This window comes from Callorhinchus milii, unplaced genomic scaffold (genome assembly GCF_018977255.1).
Source record: "Callorhinchus milii isolate IMCB2004 unplaced genomic scaffold, IMCB_Cmil_1.0 Scaffold2, whole genome shotgun sequence".
Taxonomy (NCBI): domain Eukaryota; kingdom Metazoa; phylum Chordata; class Chondrichthyes; order Chimaeriformes; family Callorhinchidae; genus Callorhinchus; species Callorhinchus milii.
This window is the reverse complement of record NW_024704743.1, coordinates 108340730-108363589: the sequence shown is the minus strand read 5'-3', so window position 1 is coordinate 108363589 and position 22860 is coordinate 108340730. Positions and strand designations below refer to the sequence as shown.

Here is a 22860-nt window from a genome sequence, read left to right as displayed (position 1 = left end):
ATGACAAAGTCTGCCATTGATGTCAATTATTTGAGTATACACTACACAACTTGTGCAATAGACCAATAGACTGCCTTCCCAACTCTTCCCTCCGCAAGCTGCAGATCATCCAGAACTCTGAAACTCATGTCCTCTCCCGCACCAGGCTCCGTGACCCCATCACCCTCAGCCGGCTCCACTGGCTCCCCATCTCTCAGAGGATACAGTTCAAAATCCTCGTCCTCACTTTCAAGGCCCTCTATGGCCTTGCCCCTTCCTACCTCTGTGAGTTACTAATCCCTTATCAATCTGTCCACTCCCTCCGCTCAGCAGGCTTCGGCCTGTTCCACGTCGCCCGGCCGGCCCATCCCACCATCGGTGGATGGGCCTTCAGCCTCTCTGCCCACATGCTTTGAAACTCCATCCCACATTCCCTTCACCTCGCTCCCTCCCTTGCCTCCTTCAAGGCGCGTCTCAAAACCTTCCTCTTTGACCATGCCTTCGGCCACCCTCCTACCCTCCCTGACCTCCACCCTCTCTTATCCTAACCCCCTTCCTGCCTTGGGACGTCCTCCCAATGCGAAAGGTGCTCCACAAATGTAATTTTGTATTCTATTAAAAATTATTAACAGCAATTTGAATTTATATAGTGCTCTTCATGCTGGTAGTGTCTCAAGCACTACCAGTGTGAAGGGCATTATATATTGTTTGATGCCGATCTGGAAAATGAGGGGAGGTGACTGAATCACAATCGAAGAAGAATGTCTTCAGGCGTGATGTGACAACTGGCAAAGAAGGAGCATGACAGGAGGGATTGAGGCAGGGGTTGGGGCATAGTGGTAGAAAGCACAGCCACTATGGTGGAGTAGAGGGGATAAGGAATGTGCAAAAGATCCAAGCCAGCTGAGCGAAAGCAGTGGGTAGTGGAGTGGGGTGTGAGCACATTGGAGAGATAGATGTACGAAGGCATGAAGTGATTTAACATCGATCCATTCTGCTACAGAAAGTAAGTGGAGCCTGGCAAGAACCAGGGCAATAGACGTATGGAGCCTGGTATGCGTGAGGACATGGGTATTATTAGTAGTAGTAAAAGATTAATATTAATATTAATTTGTACATTTCATATCAGGACAATGTCTCAAAATCCTTCAAAGGATTTAAATGACCATTTTGCACGGTCGCATTGATGGGACTGGAGGGAACTAAGGTTTGTCTCTTGTTTCAAGATTGAGAAAAAAAATGGGAAAAAGGATGTTATGAACCTGATGCAATTTTATTAATATAAAGTGATGACCAGCAGCAGCACATCAAGATTATTGTTAAACATGCAGTAACATTACACTAGGCAAGACTAGGTAAGACAAACCAACCATTCAGTTAATTATTGATATACCTGTTCACTCAAACGAGTTATAACACACAGTACTGATGGAAAGTAAAATCATACACGTGTAAAATAATTGCAAAAAATTGTACTTGAGACATGCAAGAAAGAGAAGGGAACAGAAAAGCACAGAAGAGGGGAATAGGAGGCAAGGTGAGGGCTTGTGTGGAGTCTAAACACCGGCACAAATTATTAGTTGGGCCAAACAGACTGCTTCCATGCTATATCACTATGTAACTCTGTTGGTGCTGACCTGAGAATCATCCCTTCAGCATTAACAACAACAATAACAAAATTACATTGGTATAACATCTTTCACATTAGGGGTCGTCCCAAGGTTTAATTTATAAATTCAATTCATATAAGTTAGTGTCAACTGACTCTTTATGTTTGTGCACTTGTGCTCAAGTGAAAGTTAATACTCTGAGATTACAATTCCGTACAAATTCCCCAAAATCCACAATTAGAGTTTCAACAACATACATTTATTATATGCCATTTCCCTTTGAGCTTCACAACTAATAAAATGCACACATTTACGTATCGTTCTGAGCTTTAGTAACGACCGAGCAGTACTGCTGTGCGCAATTGGCTGCCATGTTTCGCCCACAAAATATACAGTCAATCACTTTACAGTATATTCTGTGAAGCGCTTTGAGACGTCTAGAAGAAGTAAAAAGCGCTATATCAAATGCAAGGATTATTATTGTATTATTAAAAATTGTGCTCTCTCTTTCAGATCCTGATAAGCCTGACATATATTTCCAACATTTTCTGTTTCCACTAAATAATTGGCATTGTTATTTATGATAATAATAATTACATCCTTGATTTGATAGAGCACTTTTCACAAGTGGAGTCCTGTAGCTCAGTGGTTAGACCACTCGCTTTGCAAGCGAGAGACCTGAGTTCAATTCCAGGCAGAGGGTGAAAACTTGGGCAAGTTTCCACACGCCTAATAATAATAATATAATAATCCCTCCAAAACCCAAAACAATAATAAATTGATCATTTTCAATCTACGACTGTTTGTGGGACATTGCTGTGCGCAATTGGCTGCCGCGTTCGTCCACAAATATACAGTCAATTCACTTTACAGTGTGTTCTGTGAAGCGCTTTGGGACGTCCTCCCGACGTGAAAAGCGCTATATCAAATGCAAGGATTATTATTATTATTATGTGGCATATGCCCTTTTCACCGCTGCCCTCTTCATCTTTCTCACCCCTGCCCTCTTCAGCTCTCCCCCGCCCCTTCTCCCAGCCCCTCCTCCACCCACTTCAGGTACCCAGCCAACTTCCGACATGAAAAGCTCCACATAAAATTATTGAGATGCCCTCCTGAGGTGAAAGGTGCTATATAAAGTTATATTGTATTGTCTCAAAGCGCTTCAAAGGATTTACTATAAAGTGTGGTGACTGTGTCTTTTTCAGGCATGTTGCAGCCAACTTGCACACAAAAGTGTCCATAAACAGCCATGAAGTGAATGACAAATTTAATTGGTCATTCATGGTCAGGCCACCAGCAGAAATTCCCTTCTCTTTTTGAGTATTGCCATGTGATCTTTAATGTCCACCTGAATAGGCAGATGGGTCCTGGGTTTAATGACTTATCCTAAGGACAGTACGTCCAACAATGTAGTACATCCGTAGCACTGCACTGGAGTGTCAGCCTTGAGTAAATTAATGAAAAGCCCCTACGTGGGGTAACCGTATGACTCGCACAAGAGAGTGCTACTTGCTGAGACTGGCTGACACCACTATTTTCTCAATGTAACATATCTTAAGGGCTAATAACAACAACTAACAACAACAATAATGAAGAAAACGCTTACAGTGCATTTGTCACATGTTATCAGTTTGTTTCACCGTTAGTTACTTATTGCTGAAATTTGATACAGAGAGGTTTGAGCCAAACGTTATACTGACATTAACTGGCCTTGAAATTTTATGATTTGATGCCAGTTTTAAATGAAAAAACACTGGAATAAAAGACCTGCTTTGCAGTATAGCTGTTTGTTTTCCATCTCCTGGAGCCTGTTTTTGACTCTGAGCATTTGAATCCTCAATGAACTAGGCAGGCTTGTGAGCACGTCTTATTTTTTTCTGACCAATACCGAGCAGAGAAGCATCTCCTCAGTTTTCATTTATAGGCTACAAGGTTCAGCTCTGTATCACAAGACAATACAGCAAATTTAAGAAGTATCTTGTAATAAAATAATGGTAATAATAATGCTTGCATTTGATATAGCGCCTCATCAACAACAACAAAAACAAGATTCCATTTATAGAGCACCTTTCACGTCAGGAGGACGTCCCAAGACATCATCACATCTTCAAGACATCTGAAAGAGCTTAACATAACATATTGTAAAGTGAATTGACTGTATATTTTTGTGGGCAAAATGCGGCAGCCAATTGTGTACAGTAGTGTCCCACAAACAGTTGTGGATTGACCAAATTATTATAATTTAAAAAAATGTTTTTGAAGGGATTACAATCCTGGAAAAGCGATCCATCAATCAACTAACAACTGGGTAATAATTGTATAATGTTAATAATAATGCTTGCATTTGATATAGTTGTTGAACATCTCAAAGTGCTTCACAGAATTTAGTGCAAAGTGTATAGATTGTGGATTTAGAGATAAATGCAGCCAATTTGTACACAAACAGTCAATCTGGGGATTTGTTGGATAGGACACTCGAGAAACTCCCATCTCTTTTCAAATAGTGCCATGAGATCTTTAACATCCAACTGAATAGACAGATGGGACCTCAGTTTAATGTCTCATCCAAAGGCTGGCACCTCTGTGGCACTACCCCAACACTGGAGACAGGAGTGCCAGTCTAGAGTATGACCTCAAAGTCTTGACATGGGGCTGAACCCCATCAACTGAGCCAGGCTGAAACTTTATGCCCAGGCAGACAGTGGAAGAATACCACGAGGGGTTAAATTATACCTCAGCCTCTTCTGACCAGAAATACTAATGCTAATTCTTGTTCACACATACTATTATCTGAGAAATTCCTGCAGATACTTCACAAAGAATGCCACAGACATATCACGGTTACAGCAGGATCTCAAGATACTAAAAACACTTCTAACTTGCCTTTCTTGGTGTTAAGTTAGTACAGCATTATATAGCCTTGTGTTACAAGCCAGTTGATGTGTTCTTTCCAAATGGATGCCCAACAAGGCTCAAAGTGGAGACCTGTAGCTCAGTGGTTAGAGCATTCGCCTCGCAAGCGAGAGGCCCGGGTTCGATACCGGGCCGGGCAAAACCTGGGGCAAGTTTCCTTACTCCACACGCCTGATAATAATCCCTCAAGAGAAAAAAAACAAAATATACAGTCAATTCACTTTACAGTCTATTCCGTGAAGCGCTTTGAGACGTCGAGAAGACGCGAAAAGCGCCGTCTCAAATGCAAGGATTATTATTGTTATTATTATTATTATATCAAATGCAAGGATTATCCTTAGCAGCAGTATTATTATTATTACAACCCCCCCCCCACCCCGAGATGTATAAAAGTGAAAAGTGCTGCTTTTGGTGTCCCACTCCGCCTACACTGCGGGAAAGCTCAGGCGTCACCCGCAGTGAGTGAGGTGCGGGGCTGTGACTTCCTGCCCCCACCCCTCCCTCCCTCCCCCCCTCCCTCCCTCTCTCTCTCTCTCTTTCGCACTGACTAAAGTTTCGAGTCAAAGTTGCAGAGGAAAGAAAGAAAGAGAGAGAGAGTGAGAGAGAGAGAGAGAGTGAGTGAGAACCCATTCATTCCGGGAGGGACTCGGGTCTGAGCGCAGGTAACGTTACAACATGTCCCGACAGAGCGACCCCGCGGCGGCGGTGGGTCTCCGAGAGGATGAGCTTTGCCCGGAATCTGAGCTGCTCTCCGTTTCTGAGCTGCGGCTCCGAGCAGTGAGTCTGAGCCAACACTGGCCGCTGGGTTTGGAGGATGAGTTTCTCATCAGGTTCCTGAGAGCCAGGGATTTCCACCAGGAGTTGGCACTGAAGGTAAAGGAGTCAATGCAGGTGGAAGGGGGTGGGGGTGGGGGGGGGGGGGAGAGAGTGAGAGGGAGGGAGGGAGGGAGGGAGAGAGAGGATGGAAAGGGATGGGATGTACAAGAGAGAAGGACTTGAGGGAGGAGATGGAGGGGCCAAGTGGGGGAGGGATGCAAAAAAAAAAAAATGTTGTCAGGGAAAGTCAGAGGTAGGAAGGGAATAGGAATGAATGTGGGGAAAGAGCCCACACAGGGAGGGGAGGGGGAGGGGAGGGGAGGGGGAGGGAAAGCAGTTGGAGAGAAAGCAAAAGAGAAAGGGTGAGAAGATCAAAGCATTTTTTTTTGCCATTGTATTGCTGTGTGCAAATTTCCTGTCACATTCGCCTTTCCTCTTTACAGTAAATCATGTGAAGTCTTTTGATATGTTTGAACAGCATAGTAGAGCACTATACCAAATGCAAGGATTGTTATTATTATGAATTAGTCCATAAGCATTACTCTCTGCAGTAGCACTACTCAGTAAACGTGACACTGTTGGCTCCAAGATCTTAAATTGGTTGTAAACCCCTGCACCCTCACACCTCCCACCTGTCCAATTTGCCTACCCCCCATTCCACCACCAGCTGCCTCCGCTCGGCCGTCTCTGACCTCACGTTTGTCCCTTGTCCCCTCCGCTCCAACATCGGTGGCCGTGCCTTCAGCCACTAAGCCCCGAAACTGTGGAACTTGTTTCCTTCTCCCCCTCGCACCGTGTCGGATGTTGCCTCTGTCAAATGCTCCAGGACGCTACCCCACGTGAAGGACACTATATAAATGCAAGTTTTTGTTGTTGTTGTAATTTTTAGACACCCGGCGCTGAGCAAAAACCAATAGAGCATCAAGCAGTTACCATGTGTCGCAGATGACTTGACATATTGTACAGTGGGGTGTATTACATAGTGAGTTTTAACTGGGTTCCTTAATTAAGGAAACTGGAAATTTATGATGTTTACTTGCAGTATTTCACTATAAATTCAGTAATTCCCCTGCACCAAGGGTTGCATTCAGAGCAGAGTTCCTGTGGATTGATGTGACTGACATATGAACCTTTACCAGAAGGACTACCCACTCAAATGTCTTAGTTAGGAAATTAATATATATTAGACCTCGATGTCATTGAAAAGATAAGCAAGGACTTGTAGGATGGGAAATGATGGCTTATTTAAAGATTTCCCATTGACTGCAGCCTTTTTCGCATCATCATTCTATCACTGACTGCATAAACATGAAAACACCTTCTCTGGTCTAACAACTGCTAAAAGGTTGTTATGTTATTGTTGAGTGACAAACAAGTCACTTGAGTTACAAACAAGTATGACTAATCTCACAAGTATCTAGTTCAGAAACCAGTTCTGTTACTGATGGAATGCAGAAATAATAATAATCCTTGAATTTGATATAGTGCTTTTCACGTCGGGAGGACGTCCCAAAGCGCTTCACAGAATACATTGTAAAGTGAATTGACTTTACATTTGTGGGTGAAAGCGGCAGCCAATTGCACACAGCAATGTCCCACAAACAGTCGTAGATTGAAAATGACCAATTTATTATTGTTTTTGGTTTTGGAGGGATTATTATTAGGCGTGTGGAGTAAGGAAACTTGCCCAAGGTTTCACCCTGCCTGGAATTGAACTCGGGTCTCTCGCTTGCAAAGCAAGTGCTCTATCCACTGAGCTACAGGACTCCACGAAATATCAGAACTGTGGAATGATTAGTGTTCACATTTCTTGTTAATAACTATGGATCTCAACCAATTATCTTGGATTAATTTTGAAGTCAAAATTTAGGGGAAGCCCCTAGTGAAGTACTTTAAATAACAAAGATGTAGGATCAGTCCACAGGAAGTGGTTAAGTTTGGGATTTTAAGACCTGTAGATTGTAGTACAAAGGAAAGATTAAGGAAGGCAAGAAGCACCTGAAAAAGCTCCAATTATAGAAGGAGACAGCAGTGAATTTTTTGTTTTCAGTATTTTAGGAGGAAGAAGAAAGGAGAAATTTCAAAGGAGAAATAACCATTGTAAAATCTAAAGATGTGTTGGATGTCAGAGTGAGGGGACCACTTGTTACCCTAACAATGTTTCAATCAGTTATCGGTATGCATATAACTAAACACTTTCTTTGTTGATCCTCTTTTCACAGTTACTTATAAACTACCACAAATGGAGAGCTGAATGCCCTGAGATCAGTGCCGACCTGCGGCCTTCATCAGTCATGGGACTCCTCAAGGCTGGTTACCATGCGGTTTTGAGGTCTCGAGACACCAGTGGAAGCAGGGTTTTAATGTATAAAATTGGTGAGTACTGAAACATCCAGTTTTTTCACTCTAGTCTATGTCTTGGAATAACACATTTTGGGATTCTATGCTCAGAACTGATCATTTTTACACCTATGTAGAATAATTGTTTGTTTGCTCAAACACCTTGCTCATCAGACTCCCTATCTCTTCCCTACACAAGCTGCAGACCTTTCATAACTCTACAGGCTGTGTCCTGTCTCGCACCAGGCTCTCTGAGCCCATCAACCCTATGCGGCTCATCTCCCTGGGTTCCCCATTCCCCAGTGAACTGAATTCAAGATTTGCATCCAACCTCTGAGACCTCCTGCAACCCTTCTGCTCCCCTAGCTCCTCAGCTCCCCACACTAGGACACCCAGTCAGTTGTGTGAAGTGTTTTGAGATGTCCTCTTGACGTGAAATGCACAATAGAAATCTTAATGTTGTTTCAGCTAGTAAGAATCCATGTGGAGTCCTGTAGCTCAGTGGTTAGAGCACTCGCTTTGCAAGTGAGATATCTGAGTTCAATTCCAGGCACAGGGCGAAACCTTGGGTAAACAGAGCCGAGTGGAGTAAGGAAACTTGCCCAACTGGGAATTACCCGGCCGGGAATCGAACCCAGGTCTCTCGCGGCAAAGTGTGTGCTCGAACCACTGAGCTACAGCTATAGAAGGCGTACACCATCTATCTAGGGCGAAAGCTTGGGCAAGTTTCCTTACTCCACATGCCTAATAATAATCCCTCCAAAACCCAAAACAATAATAAATTGGTCATTTTCAATCTACGGCTGTTTGTGGGACATTGCTGTGCACAATTGGCTGCCGCGTTCGCCCACAAATATATACAGTCAATTCACTTTACAGTGTGTTCTGTGAAGCGCTTTGGGACGTCCTCCCGACGTGAAAAGCGCTATATCAAATTCAAGGATTATTTATTATTATTTATTAAGAATATGACATATAGTATGCTTTTACAATTTCTGTTGCCACACAAGGTCTATAAAAAGATGTCATCATGTCTCAGTTGGTAGCACTGTGGTCTCTGAGTCAGAAGGTTGTGGGTTCAAGGCCTAAGGCAGCACTTGGAATCTATGCTGACACTCCATTGCAGTGCTGAAGATGTGCAACATTGTCAGAGATATTGTCCTTCCAATGAGACGCTAAACCAAGGCTTTGTTCAAGTGGACTTTAAAGATTCTATGGCATGATTCAAAAAGAGAGGGTAATTTCTCCTGGTGTCCTAGCCAACAATCCCCCAAATAAAAAAATTGTCACTTACTCATGCAAATTGGTCACCATGATCACCCACAAAATACACACAGTTACGTCATTTTACAGTATATCCTGTGAAGCTCTTTGAGACATCTGGATGACGTGATAATGTGCTATATCAAATGCAAGGATTATTGTTATTATTAAATTGGATCAAAATATTTGCATAGTGTTTGTCCTTTTACGGGAAACATATTTGTTCTTAGGAGTTTAAATTTGTTAAATCAATATTGGGATTCTAGAATAAGTGTTTTGTTCAATGTGATGCTTTAGCAACTAAAGGAGTTGCGGCCAGTACACAGCATTTCAACAGTTTGAAGGACTTCAACGGCAGCTTGGATATAAACCAATGAAAAGAATTGGAATTTGAAAAGAACAATCAAATTCATATTGGTAGTTTTTTTGATTATGCAACAAATTTCCTTGTGTGAATATTACTTATTCCTGAACTAAGAAACTCGTTGTATAAAAAGGAATCCTTGTAAGAAAGATGTCAAGGGTGCTATAGCAAATTCTTGAAAGATCTAAATGGCTTAAGAGTCAAAGGTTATGATTACATTCATAAAACAAGAGCTACTGCAATACATGGGACCTTCATGTGACATAGCATCAGTAATCTGATGTTTCGAAACTTTTTAGACCCACGATAGGGTGATGCTTCTTTGTTTTGCTCTCTGGCCTTTTTTTTAGGTTTCTGTCGAGTTTTTGAATTACAATTACCTAGCTTGTGAATCTCCCCAGTTAAATAGGTTTCAGGACTCAAAACCTCAAGCTGCAGTTAGCACATTGAAAATATTGCAAATCCACAGTAATATAACGAGTTGAAAAGCGCTATCCTCAGGAAAATGGTAAGATAGTGGCACTTGGCATTTTGTTTTGGTCGGCCATGTGTCTGACACATGTGGAAACCCATCCCCATGCTTAAGAATATTGAAACCAGACTCAGAGTACCAAATAATAATAATCCTTGCATTTGATATAGCGCTTTTCACGTCTTCTAGACGTCCCAAATCACTTCACAGAATATACTGTAAAGTGAATTGACTGCGTATTTGTGGGCGAAATATGCATGCCACCAAGGCATTTTCCTGAGTCTTAGGGATCCTAAAGTGTGCCTTGGAGTACTACTGGAGTTTAAACAGCTCGCCCACATCACTTGCCATTGGGACCACCTGGGACCATCCAACTCATTACGCTTCGGTTTGCAGTTCTGGGGAGGAGTTAAGAAGTTGAGTGGGAAGAATCCCTGCCCCAATTGACTAATCTGTCCCTCTATGTTCTGTCAATAAATAAGGTCTGTTAGCAATAGTGCCTTAGAGTATTGCGACCCAACTGACTCAGGAACCAGACAACTGAGATCCCCACAGTTGGTCAACCTGATACAACAACAAACTTACATTTATAGAGCGCCTTTCACGTTGGAAGGACGTCCCAAAGCGCTGAACAGTCAGGTGTCGCGGCCCGAGCATGGGGGAGTGGTGGTGTAGGGCCTCGGTCTTGCTGATGTTCAGTTGGAGAAAGTTGTCCCTTGTCCAGGTCTTGATGTTGGACAGGCAGTTGATCAGGACGCTAGTAGCACTGGAGTTCAGTATGGAGGTAGAGAGATGGAGTTGGGTGTCATCCGCATACATGTGGAAATTTACCCCATGTATGCAGATGATGTCACGAAGGGGGAGCATGAAGAGGGTGAAGAGGAGGGGACCGAGGACAGAGCCCTGAGGAACACTGCACGAGATGGTGCGGGGGCTGGAGGAGAAGCCATTTGCCACAACGACGTGGAGGAGGTGTGAAAGTTAGGACCTGAACCAGTCAAGGACAGAACCTTGAAGGTTGAGGTGGGATGAGAGGTGGTGGAGGAGGATTGAGTGGTCCACGATGTCAAAGTCGGCGGAGAGGTCGAGGAGGGCGAGGAGTCAGAGGGAGCCCTGGTCACACATGGTCAGGATGTCATTTGTGACCTTGACCAGAACAGTAAACCCGAAAGGAGGAGTTCATGGAGGGAGTAAGAGGAGAGGAAAGAGCGAAGCTGGCAGGCAACGGCTCTCTCAAGGACCTCGGATAGGAAAGGGAGATTTGAGATGGGCCGGTAGCTAGATAGCTGTGATGGGTTGAGGGAAGGTTTCTTCAAGGTGGGGGTGATAGTGGCTGTTTTGAGGGGGGAAGGAACAATGCCAGATGACAGTGAGAGGTTAATGATGTCGGCGAGTATTGGGGCAAGGAGGTGGAGCTGGGATTTAAGGAGAGGGGTTGGGATGGGGTCCAGGGAGCAGGTGGTGGGCTTCATGAAGGTTACGGTGGTGAAGACAGAGGAGGGGATGACAGGTTCAAAGGTGTGGGAGGAGGGATGTGTAATTGTCAGATGGGTAATTTGTGCGGGATGCGAGTAGGGAAGGGGTGGACCTTAGGAGGGCAGTGGCAGCTGAGCGGATTCCCTCGATTTTGGACTCGAGGAAGTCCAGCATTTTCTCGCAGTGGGAGTCAGAGGAAAGTATCTGCGAGGCGTGTCGGGGAGGGCAGAGGAACCGGTTGGTGGTGAAGAACAGGAGCCTGGGGTTGCGCTTCGCCTCCAGGGTTAACCTGGAATAGAAGGATGATTTGGCTGAGGCGAGAGCGGAGCGGTGGGTCTTGATGAGGTCCAGCCAGATGTGGCAGTGGACCGTTAGGCCAGATTTGAGCCAAGTGCGTTCGGCAGACCGATATATTTGATTTTGATATATCTAGGTTAAACATCTCACGTTGGACCTAGGTCAGCCCTGCAGATGTCTGCCGTGCTCAGTTGGTAGCTCTCTCTCACCTCTCAGTCAGAAGGTTATGGGTTCAAGACTTTCATGTTTCCAATTCAGTACTAAAATAGTCCAATGTAGTGTGTGTATGGCCAACCAGCAGTGTCAAGCGCCTTGAGACATCCTTCCGATATTGAAAGGTGCTATACACATGTATATTGTATTATCTATATTAATCTTAGCAGGACTATGAACTCTATTTTGTATGTAATGTCTGGATCATGTTAGTGGTCTGTTGTGCTGTGTTGTTTAATATTCTGATGTCCTTGGGATTTTTACTTGTTTGTAAATGTTGGGTAAATTTTGTTCACTGTCGGTATGTGTAGTGTCTCTGCTTCACTTAGCATATTGCTCTTCAATAGTTTCTCCCATATCAATAACAAGCAAGAACGTGAGCCACAAGCTGTGAGGTCAATTTAGCAGTACATTCAACATGTAATCCCATTCGATGTGCCCGAAGCAGACTCAGTTTCTCAAAACCATTCTCAAAGGTAAAATCTGCAAAACTGGGCCTGCAACATTGCTGGCTTCCGGATTGCAGTATTTTAATGGGATAGAGGCATTTTGGTAAATAAATAACTCAAAAGGCCAATATTCCTCTAATCAGCAAATGAATTCTATGATCCATGAGGTGGAAGCAAAATGTCGCTGACCCAGTTTATGGACATCGCCATTGAGTACAGTTCAGGTGAGGGGACCATCTCCAACACATTCATGTACAATCAATCAGATAATAATAGTAATTGGACTGGGGGAGTGGTTATCAAAGCCAATCTTAAATTTGGCCTTGTCTAACATCCATCCACCTTCCAAAAGAGGTCTCTCGACAGCTGTCAGGAGCCAAAACCCTGGTTTCCCCCTCCTCTCTTTCTCGCTCCTCTCTCCGTCCTCTCTCCCCACTTCCTCTCTCCATTCCCTCCCCACCCCACCCCCCCCCTCCACACACACACACACACATTCAAGGGCCCCAAGGAAATTTGTAGCTCCCAAACTTTTTCTCTGCTGAAATCAGATAATTTAGCACAGATTAGGATGTCAACGTTTAAATTTAAACTGTGATACTCTTTGATACTTTGATATATGTGTCAACCACCCAGTTAACCCCCAAAAAATTGGAGATCATCCTCATTGCTCTCCTCTGACTGACTTTAGGGCCGGGACAACTTAGTTATGTCCTGGCAATCAGAACGATATGAAAGACTCTACATTCTCAATAAGAGCACTTTACAGCTTAACTCTGACGTCTGGAGATTTGACCTCAACAGATTTGGAAATACAGTCCAACATCCTATTTCCTTGTTTCTTGCTGCTTCTCAGTGTTTTGACATGGTGAACAATGAGTCAACTAGACTTCTTTCTGCTTCCTCCTTGATATCACTCCATTGCACCCATGGAGTGTGTGTGGTACTTCCTCTTTTACTTACCAAATGCAGTACCTTCCATTTATCTTCCATTTATTTATTTGCCAGTCATGAGCCCATGTGAATAGCCTGTCAAGCTCTTTACGTCAGGCCTTTGCTGTCTCTTCTAATTCCATAGCTCTCCCCAAATCAGCTGCAAATTTATCTTGCACTCAGTCTGCAAAAACAGGAGGGATTTCAGTACAGACTCATAGGCACTCTACTTAATACCTTCCCTATTTGACCTAGTTTCTCCACCCCTGTGAAGCACTCTGGAACACTACCCCATGTGAACGGCACTATATAAATGCAAATAGTTTTATTTCCCTAACAGTTATCCTCTGCTTCCTTCCCTTCAGCTAATTTCAAATCCATGTCCATTCCTTACTCTTGATACCCAGTGACATCAGTTTGTGAAAGAGTTTCTCACGTGGCACTTTCTCAAACACTGTTTGGAAGTCTAGATACACTGAATCATACAGCTTCCCACAGCCAATTTAAGATGTCCCCTTCTCCTATAGGAGGGGACAAGATCTACCCCTTCTGAACTTTTGCTGGCTATCATAGAATTACCTAGAATACACAGCACAGAAACAGGTCCACATGAGCCTTCTCCTGCCCTTCCTCAATTAAGCCTATCAGCATAACCTTCCATTTCTTTCTCCTTCATGTACTTATCTAGCTTCCCCTTTATCCCTTTGCTCCTCTACCCCATTTAGATTCTTATTTTCCAGGCAGTATGTGACCTCCTTATTCCTCTTACCAAAATGTACCATCTTACACTTATTTATATTGGAATTAATTTGCCAATTAAATGCCGATTCAGCAAGTTTATTATTGTCTTGTTGCAGCCCTCCTCAGTATTAACCACAGCCCCCAATTTGGTGTTGTCCGCAAATTTTGAAATAGTACTTTTGATCCCCGAGTCCAAATCTTTAATGTAAATTATGAACAACCGTGGTCCCAATATCGATCTTCATGGAACACCACTTCCCAACCTCTGCCAGTCTGAGAAGGTACCCTTTACCCCTACTCTCTGTTTTCTGTCTTGTAGCCAGCTTGCTATCCATTCTGCTACTTTTCCCCTGACTCCACATGCTTTGACCTTATTCATTAATCTATTATGCAGTACCTTATCGGACGCCTTTTGGAAATCCAAATATATTACATCTATGCACTATCTTGTCTACTCTTTATGTTATCCCTTCAAAGAATTCAATGTGATTGATCAAGCACCATTTTCCTTTTTGAAATCCGTACTGATTATTCTTTATTATATTTTCAGTTTCTAGATGTTTTTCTATTTGTGGAGTCCTGTAGCTCAGTGGTTAGAGCACTCGCTTTGCAAGTGAGAGACCTGAGTTCAATTCCAGGCAGGGCGAAACCTTGGGCAAGTTTCCTTACTCCACATGCCAAATAATAATCCCTCCAAAAAAACAAAACAATAATAAATTGGTCATTTTTAATCCACGACTGTTTGTGGGACATTGCTGTGCGCAATTGGCTGCCGCGTTCGCCCACAAATATACAGTTAATTCACTTTACAGTGTGTTCTGTGAAGCGCTTTGGGACGTCCTCCTGACGTGAAAAGCGCTATATCAAATGCAAGGATTATTAGGATTATTATTACCTCTTTCAGTAAGGATTCCATCATTTTTCATACCACCGATGTTAAGCTGACAGGTCTATAGTTCCCTGGGGTTGTTCTATCTCCCTTTTTAAATATAGTGTTTAGGTAACATTAGCTATCCTCCAGTCCTCTGGCACTGCTCCCTTTTCTAATGAATTATTATATACATGTGATAGTGCTCTCTCTTCCCTAGATTCTTTTAATGTACACAGATCCAATCCATCTGGACCAAGATGGATTGCATTAGTTTATCAGTTTATTCTTACACTAGTAATTTTCTAGATGATTGACTCCATCAGCAGTCCACATATTGAGATCAGGCTAATGGATCTGTAGTTACATGGTATGGATCTGTTACTTTTCTTGAATAATAGAACAATATTTGCTTACTTCCAGTATGTTGGAACCTCAACAGTGGCAATTGATTCCCTTATAATTTCTGTCAATGCAACACAAATCTCCTGCCTTGTCTCCCTAAGTATCATGTATGCCAGAGAATTTGTTGGTTTACAGCCCCTTGAGTCTATCTAGAACCTTATTCCAAAGTCTTGGAGCTGAAGCAATGTTAGCAGATTTTTTTAGTGTCTTCTTTGGCAAAAACCTCCAGGACATACAGTGAAGTATAAATGAAGTACAAAGTATAAATAAGAGGTGGGTGGATGGGATAGAATTTGCCAAGGGGGAACTTGAAAGAGTCCTGGAGGCAAATAATTAAGAGAAACGGAAGAAAATCAGATCCACTGTGTTGGATGATAAAGTGGGTGGAGTCGAGTCCACGTTAGGATAGATTTTGCATGGTTTGTGTTAGGAGCAACTTGATATGCCAAATAGCAGATATTTGATATGTACCGATCACGTGTACCCAGGTGTGTGTGCAGCTGACTCTCAATGGTGACACCTGCCAGTTGGAACCAAGTTGTGTTCAGGTTAACTATGAGTTTTAGATGGAAGTGCTTTATTAATGGTTGCTGTCACAGACTTGCTTTTTTAAGTACCGCCCACTGGAAATGAAAACAGTTCCATAAGAACATAGGACAAGAGTAGACCATTCAGCCCTTCGAGCTATTCCTCCATTTAATTAAATCATGGCTGATCTGTACCTCAATTAATCCTTTCAATTCCAATTTCCCGCTTTCTCCCCATATCCCTTAATACCCTGACCTACCAAAAATCTATCAACTTCACTCTTGAAGGTGTGGATGGATCCAGCATCCATGGCCTTTTGGGGGAGAGAATTCCAATTTCTATCAACCTTTGAGTGAAAAAATGCTTCCTGATTTCACTCTTAAATGGCTTGGTTCTAATTTTAAGACTATGCCCCTTGTTTTGGATTCCCCCACCAGAGGAAATAGCTTCTCTGTATCAACCCTAATGAATCCTTTTATCATTTTAAATACCTCAATCAAAGGTATTTGATTTGACTTGTGGAATAAATCCACAATAAAGTTGTTTCTTTCCCAGCTGCTGTTACAAAGTATTACTGAAATGACCATAACTTGGAATTGGAAAGCACCAAATTGTTGTGCCTTTGCTTTAAGTGTTATCTGGGGTTAGGGGCTGCTGACCTTCAGTGGTATTTTATCACTGACATGAGTGTTTCTTTTCACAGGACATTGGGACCCCAAGTTATATTCAACATACGAAGTGTTTCGGGTCAGTCTCATTACATCAGAGCTGATCGTGAAGGAGCTCCAGACCCAGCTGAATGGTGTGAAGGTTATCTTTGATCTTCACGGATGGCGATTTGCTCATGCCCTGCAGATCAACACCACCATTGCCAAAAGAATTGCCTCAATTTTAGTGGTGCGTTTTTCCCTTTACCAGTAAAGCTTGTGTGAAGTATAAATAAAAGGTGGGTGGATGGGATAGAATTTGCTAAGAGGGAAATTGAAAGAGTCCTAGAGGTAAATAAATAATACAAAGAGCAGGAGATCAGATCCACTTCTGAGATTGGCATAAATTCAACCCCAGGAGATAATCCTAAGAGCTCCTCAAATGCTTAGTTATGGCTAAATTTTATGTTTAATCCCAAAGCAGATGCCACGTATAATAATAATCCTTGCATTTAATATAGCATAATATCACGTCGTTGAGACGTCTCAAAGCACTTCACAGGATATACTGTAAAATAAATTGACTGTGTATTTTGTGGGCCAATACAGTGTCATGTATGCAACACATTAGTGAGCTATTGCCTCATAGTGCTATAGCATGGCTAGGCAGATAACCTCAGAGCGAAGAGCTCAAAAAGTGCAAAGTCAACATATTAAGTTAAATTATGAAGTCTTAAAAATGCTGGATAATCTGTTGCATCACCTGTTTAAGGTTTTAATGTTGGTTAAAGAACAAGGGTTCCAACCAGCTCTTCTCTAATATTAGAATTCTCACATATATTTAGACTTCAGCAATCATGCATTATGTGTGCACAATGCTCTGCTTTCCCAGGGGACCAAATGAACACTGTCACTTGGTGGTATCTGCTCACACGCTTTCAGAACAGCAGCTCAATTTTAAACAAGTATTTTTTACTGGAGAATTATAAGCATAAATATTAATCTTGTGCTTATCTGAGACTCCTGTTAACAAGCAGCTCATTGGGTTAGCAGATCATACATTTAGAGCATACATCAGATATCTGATGGTACAACAACAACTTGCATTTATATAGCTACCCCTTCATGTGGGGTAGCGTACTGGAGTCATACAGACCAGAAGATCTCAGGTTCAATTTCGTATGAGTTATTTGGTCTCAGCCAAGGTATTGAATGTTACAATTTGCCTCACTGCCCATTAGTTAGCGCTCTTGCTCCCACTTGCCACCCGGTATGGATGGTATTCAGGAGAGGACAGGATCGGGCTTGATTGTGATTCACTCTTTGATCGAATACATTGCGGACGCTCACACATGAAGAATGATGAAGTGTCGCTTAGTGCCTATGGAAATGAATCCCAACAAAAATCAGCATTTTCAGGAGACGATAATAGAGGAGATAATTGGCAAAAGTATCATACATTAAGAGCAAAGTGAAATGCTGTCATTCCCAGTCACGAGAAACTGACATGAAAAGCTGTGCATTTGATACACTTGCATAAAACAAAAAAAATTGTGAAATTAAATGAGTGAGAAGAACAGCGTTGCATGATCATATCCTTTCCTAAATGGTGTGGTTTTTGCTAAATGCAGTGCTTAATCAGCTGACGTAAATGTTACATATATAGTATCATATATCCAGCTCCTCATGAACATTGGCAAGCTCATGATTCTATAGAATGAATAGCAGTTTCCATCAGATAGTAATGGAGGGACAGATGGAAAAGGCCCTTTGACCCATTTCATTTCAGCCTTCCAGAATACCAACCCTACCATCTTTCTTTCACAGCATCAAGCTATTTCATAAATTATTCCTATCTTGAACTGAGTGCCCTTGACCCACAGAGATAAATAATATCCTTAGATCTGATAGGGTGATTTTAACACCAAGAGGTTATCTCAAAACAGGATCTACTGTGAAGTGTAGCGACTTTTTTGTAAGTGAATATGGCAGCAATTTTCCACAAACAGGCATGAAGTGAATGACCAATTTTATCTGGGGATAAACAGTCCTAACTAACCTCCATTAGTAACCAACAAGCTCTCATAAAAATAATGTTAAACTTATTCCAAATACTCAACTGATTTAAGAAACTGCAAAAATGTCTGCTGTGGTAAATAATCAACAGTGGTTTGGGGATGGTATTCATAGGGAGAAATTCCACTTGGATGTAGGTGGAATTGTTAAATTCAGTCTTAATTTTGAAGCTGGTTTTCATAAGAGCATAAGAATTTGCTAGGATAAAGAAGACCAAGGTCCATCCAGTTTACCTTCCATCATCCTGGCAATTGCATATTATGTCCCAAGCTATATATTGTATCCCAATATATTATTTCCTAAGTTTTCAAAAGAACTTACAGAAAGATGACTTCAAAGTTAAGACTGAATTCAATAATTCATCATATTCTGGGGCCTCTGAAATATGTCACTAAGTAAATCTAGAGCCAGGGGGAATTTCTATCATTTGAAGTGTTAAAATTCATCCAAGGTAGTCCTACTTCTCAACCTGAATTTACTGCTGTAGAACATATCGTTTTTTTATGTTCTGATTGTATACAAATGAATGTTGAAATCAAAAAGACTGCATTTCATTAATTTGTACCTGACTGCAAATATGATGAGGAATCTTTCTTTTCATTCTTAGGACTCTTTTCCTCTGAAGGTCCGAGCTATCCATGTAATTAACGTGCCTTTCATATTCTATTCAGTCATTGCCATAATTAAACAATTTCTGCCTGAAAAGATCAAGGATCGGGTGAGTAACCCCTTACATTTCCCTTTATTTGCTTTGGAAATAATGCTCTTTCTGTACTTAAAACAGGAATGCACTCTCCACTAATACGTGTGTTTAACAGGAGCTGAATAACAATCAATGTCACGGTTGGCATTGGAAGGAATCACTAGTCGTGTAATTCTGTTGCCAACAATCTGCTGATTTTACTTTTCAACTGTGCTTACTGTCACACTCCTGTACCCCACCCGGCTCGGAGTTAGGCTCCACCACTGTTAAGCACTCTGAGACTCTACCCTGTGTGGAGGGTGCTATACAAGTGCCACTTGTTGTTGTTGATTCAAATCATTGTCCTTTTAAATCCTCTTGAACTGGGGTCCTGCTCGTGTCTCCAGCATTGACATTTTAAGCCTGGGTAGTCTGGGCAAACCTCAGACTATGAATGCATCTGTTACTTTAACAACGTCACTCTGGTCCCTTTGCAGTGCATTGGATATTAACAAGCGTGATAAAATCATTACTATTTCTCTCATCTCTCGAAGACAGGAGAGGAAATACATCAGGAAGGAAGTATTAAATCTGCTGCTCCTTTAAAACACACTGAACTTTCTTGTTGCATATTTAAAGCAATTTGAATTGTACTGAAATATCACTTAAAACTGTGAAGCTTGCAACTGGCTCTTCAGTTCTTGGTTCAACCTTCACATTACATCTTTGAGCTCATAGTCTAAGATGGCACTTCTGCAGTGCTGGGGAGCGCTGCATTTTTTGAGGTGTACCTTTCAGATGAGATTATTTTACTGATGGAAATAATAACTCACTCTTCCAGCGGTATATAATACAAAACCCATTTATGTAGTGTCTTTCATGTCAGGAGGACTTCTCAAAGCACTAGACAGGGTTGGGAGCTGAGGAGGGTGGGGAGGGGCAAAGATCACCAAAAGCACAAAGAGGCATATTTTGAGATCTGCCTTGAAGGGGAAGGAGGGAGCAAGTAAGAGGGACTTCGGGTTGAAGTTCCAGAGAGCAGGGTTGGAATGGCTGAAAGTCCACTGGTCAACAGTTAGGGCAGGAAACATGTTGAAGGCCAGTATTCCCTGAGCAAATCAGGCCTCAGTGAAATCATGAGAATAATTGGGGTTGCAAATATCATACTATTGTGGTTTAGTGTTAGGCACTCTAGAGGGAGCTCTGAACTGTATTGGTAAGCTTTAGCTACAATGGGAGCATCTGATGCAAACACTAGGTGGTTAAAAGCAAACATATTTCATTCCTTGGAATACATAGTCTAGACCAGGGATGGGAAATTATTTTGGCTGGCGGGCCACTTGACGAGTTTTGGTAAGCTTCGCAGGCCACACACTTAATATAGATGCAAATGCTTAATAATAGCTCAAAATCAAGTCTTACACTTGTACATGCATAAAATAAAGTCTATATAATTGACATTCATTAAAATTGGGTTAAATAAAAACAACTCATTGAGCAGACATTTATTCAATATTTATTAATTTATTCACATATTGATGAGAATGTGAGAAGCTCACTCAATGGGAAGAATGAAAGCGCTGATGTGTGTTATACAATTGAAGTCAGGCATCGTCTCCGTTGTTCCACTGCGGAGTACTGCTGCAAGGTGGTCATCAGTCCTCAGAGATCTATGTTTTAATTTATTGAATTTCATCACAGAAAATGTCTCCTCGCATGTATATGTTGATCCAAACAGCATAAGCATCCTCCGGGCATGAGCCTTTATTTTTGGAAAGGTATATTCATTACGGGAGAGGTAAAAACTGGGAAGCGGCACTCATTTGAATTGCTCCCCAAGCAATGAATCACATTGCAGGTCAATAAACTTGATTTGGAGGTCAAATGGGGCTTTGTCAACATCAAATGAGAAAGGTGAAGAGACCAAAGACAGGTCATTTTCGAACAGATTGAAATCCTGGAATCTGCGAGAAAATTCAGCATGTAAGTCAAGTAGTGACGAAGTATACTTTTTAAGGCTTTGATCGCAAACAATAATCTGCTGCAAATTTGGAAAGTGGACAAACTGCCTATTTCCTATCTGATGTGATATAAAAAATAATTTCATCATAAACCACTTGACAATGCAATACAAATCGTGAACAAAGGCCCCCTTCCATTGCAGTTTTGAATTCAGTTCATTCATGTGGCCCGTGATATCAGTAGCAAATGCGAAATCAGAGAGCCAATTCGCATCATTCAGCTGTGGGAAATACAAATCTTTTTGTTTCATGTCCAAAAATAAATCAATCTCTGTTCTCCGATCCCATACTCTTTTCAAGACCTTTCCTAAACTAAGCCATCTTACATTTGTGTAATACAGAACATCCGTGTGCTTGGATTCCAATTCCTCAAGCAGAGTTACAAATTGCCTGTGGTTTAATCCTCTTGCTCGAATATAGTTGATCACTTTCTTAACTGTGTCCACGACATTACTTAGTGTTAGAACACTCTTACAGAGGACCTCTTGGTGGTAATGCAGTGTAGAAAAACAATATTTTGTTCTGGATTTGTTTCTTTGACTTGATCTTGAATTCTTTTCAGTAACCCAACATTTTTGCCTGTCAGATTTGGGCTTCCATTGGTGGACACATTCACCAATTTTTTCCACTCCATTCCTAATTTTAAGATACACTTATTTACTGCCTCCAAAAAGTCTTCCCCAGTTGTTATATCTTTCATTGACGCCAATTCTTCTGTGAGCTCAAAATGTTTGGTGAATACCTCGAATAAAAATTATCAACTGGGCTGTGTCTTTGACATCACAATTCTCATCGAGTGCCAGTGAAAAACATGCAAAATTGCTTACTTTATTTTGTAACTGCAGATACAGGTTCTCAGAGATATCCTCGACACGTTCGTCTTGACAAGCTAATGTTCTCGAACTGTTTTTTCTTATCTGGGCATAAAATCGAGGCAGAATCAACCATACATTCCTTTATAAATTTTCCTTCAAGCAGTATTTTGCCCACTCCTGGTCCAGTCTGATTATTTTAGCAGCAACGGTAACATTTTAAGAAGAAACTCAAATGATTGCTAACATGGAAAATTGCCGTTGATGGGAAAGAGATATATTTTAAAATTGGGCGAAATCTATTTCATTTCTGCAGAATTTGCTGAAAGTAAATTTAGATTTTCTAACATGTTTCAGATCTACCTGCATGGAAGCGATTACCAACGCAGCCTTCATCAGCACTTCCCAATGCAGATTCTTCCCCCTGATTATGGTGGTCAAGGATCTGAGTATAACGAACTGTGTCAGGAGTGGACCACATTTGTGCAGAAGTCTGAGAAGGATCTTCTTAAGCTTTCACTAGTTACTTAAGACTTTGTGGTGCAAAGTGCTTGTTTTGGGAAGAAAAAATACTAAACTTGTTTAGTTACATTTTGACAAGCTAGTTAAGTTGTTTGAAAAAATGATTGTATGTACTATCAAACCAGCAGGTGCCTACTTATACATATTTGTTACATATGTAGATATTCCTTGTTTAAAGAGAATGATACAGTGAACATAGAGCTTTATTAATGTAATGTACTGATTTGTATTAAAGAATTATTTTAAGAATATAGGTCGGAATTTTTTTTGTCTTTCAACATATTTGTCAATAATTTTCAATATTTATAACTGTTAGAATTGAAGCAAGCGAGAGGACCTGAGTTTGATTCCCAGACAGGGCGAAACATTGGGCATGCTTCCTTATTCCACATGCCTTGATTTACCTAGGAGTAAGGAGGAACCTGGTTGTTGGTCG

The 22860-nt window shown here is 41.7% G+C and overlaps 1 protein-coding gene across 1 annotated transcript; it reads left to right on the top strand.

Moving 5' to 3' along the window:
• The first annotated feature begins 5102 nt into the window (after positions 1-5102).
• On the top strand, positions 5103-22673 carry ttpa (tocopherol (alpha) transfer protein). The gene is made up of 5 exons (XM_007896733.2): positions 5103-5375; positions 7541-7694; positions 16368-16561; positions 18995-19105; positions 22260-22673. The coding sequence occupies exons 1-5, from the start codon at positions 5178-5180 to the stop codon at positions 22431-22433; spliced, it is 831 nt and encodes a 276-aa protein (XP_007894924.1). The 5' UTR covers positions 5103-5177; the 3' UTR covers positions 22434-22673.
• The last annotated feature ends 187 nt before the right edge of the window (positions 22674-22860 follow it).

Bases quoted from the DNA above. Each gene is read 5' to 3' on its own strand.
- ttpa (XM_007896733.2), top strand. From the start codon at position 5,178: ATGTCCCGACAGAGCGACCCCGCGGCGGCGGTGGGTCTCCGAGAGGAT. The intron at 5,376-7,540 runs GTAAAGGAGTCA...CTCTTTTCACAG, and splicing joins ACCAGGAGTTGGCACTGAAG to TTACTTATAAACTACCACAA. The intron at 16,562-18,994 runs GTGCGTTTTTCC...TTTCATTCTTAG, and splicing joins GAATTGCCTCAATTTTAGTG to GACTCTTTTCCTCTGAAGGT.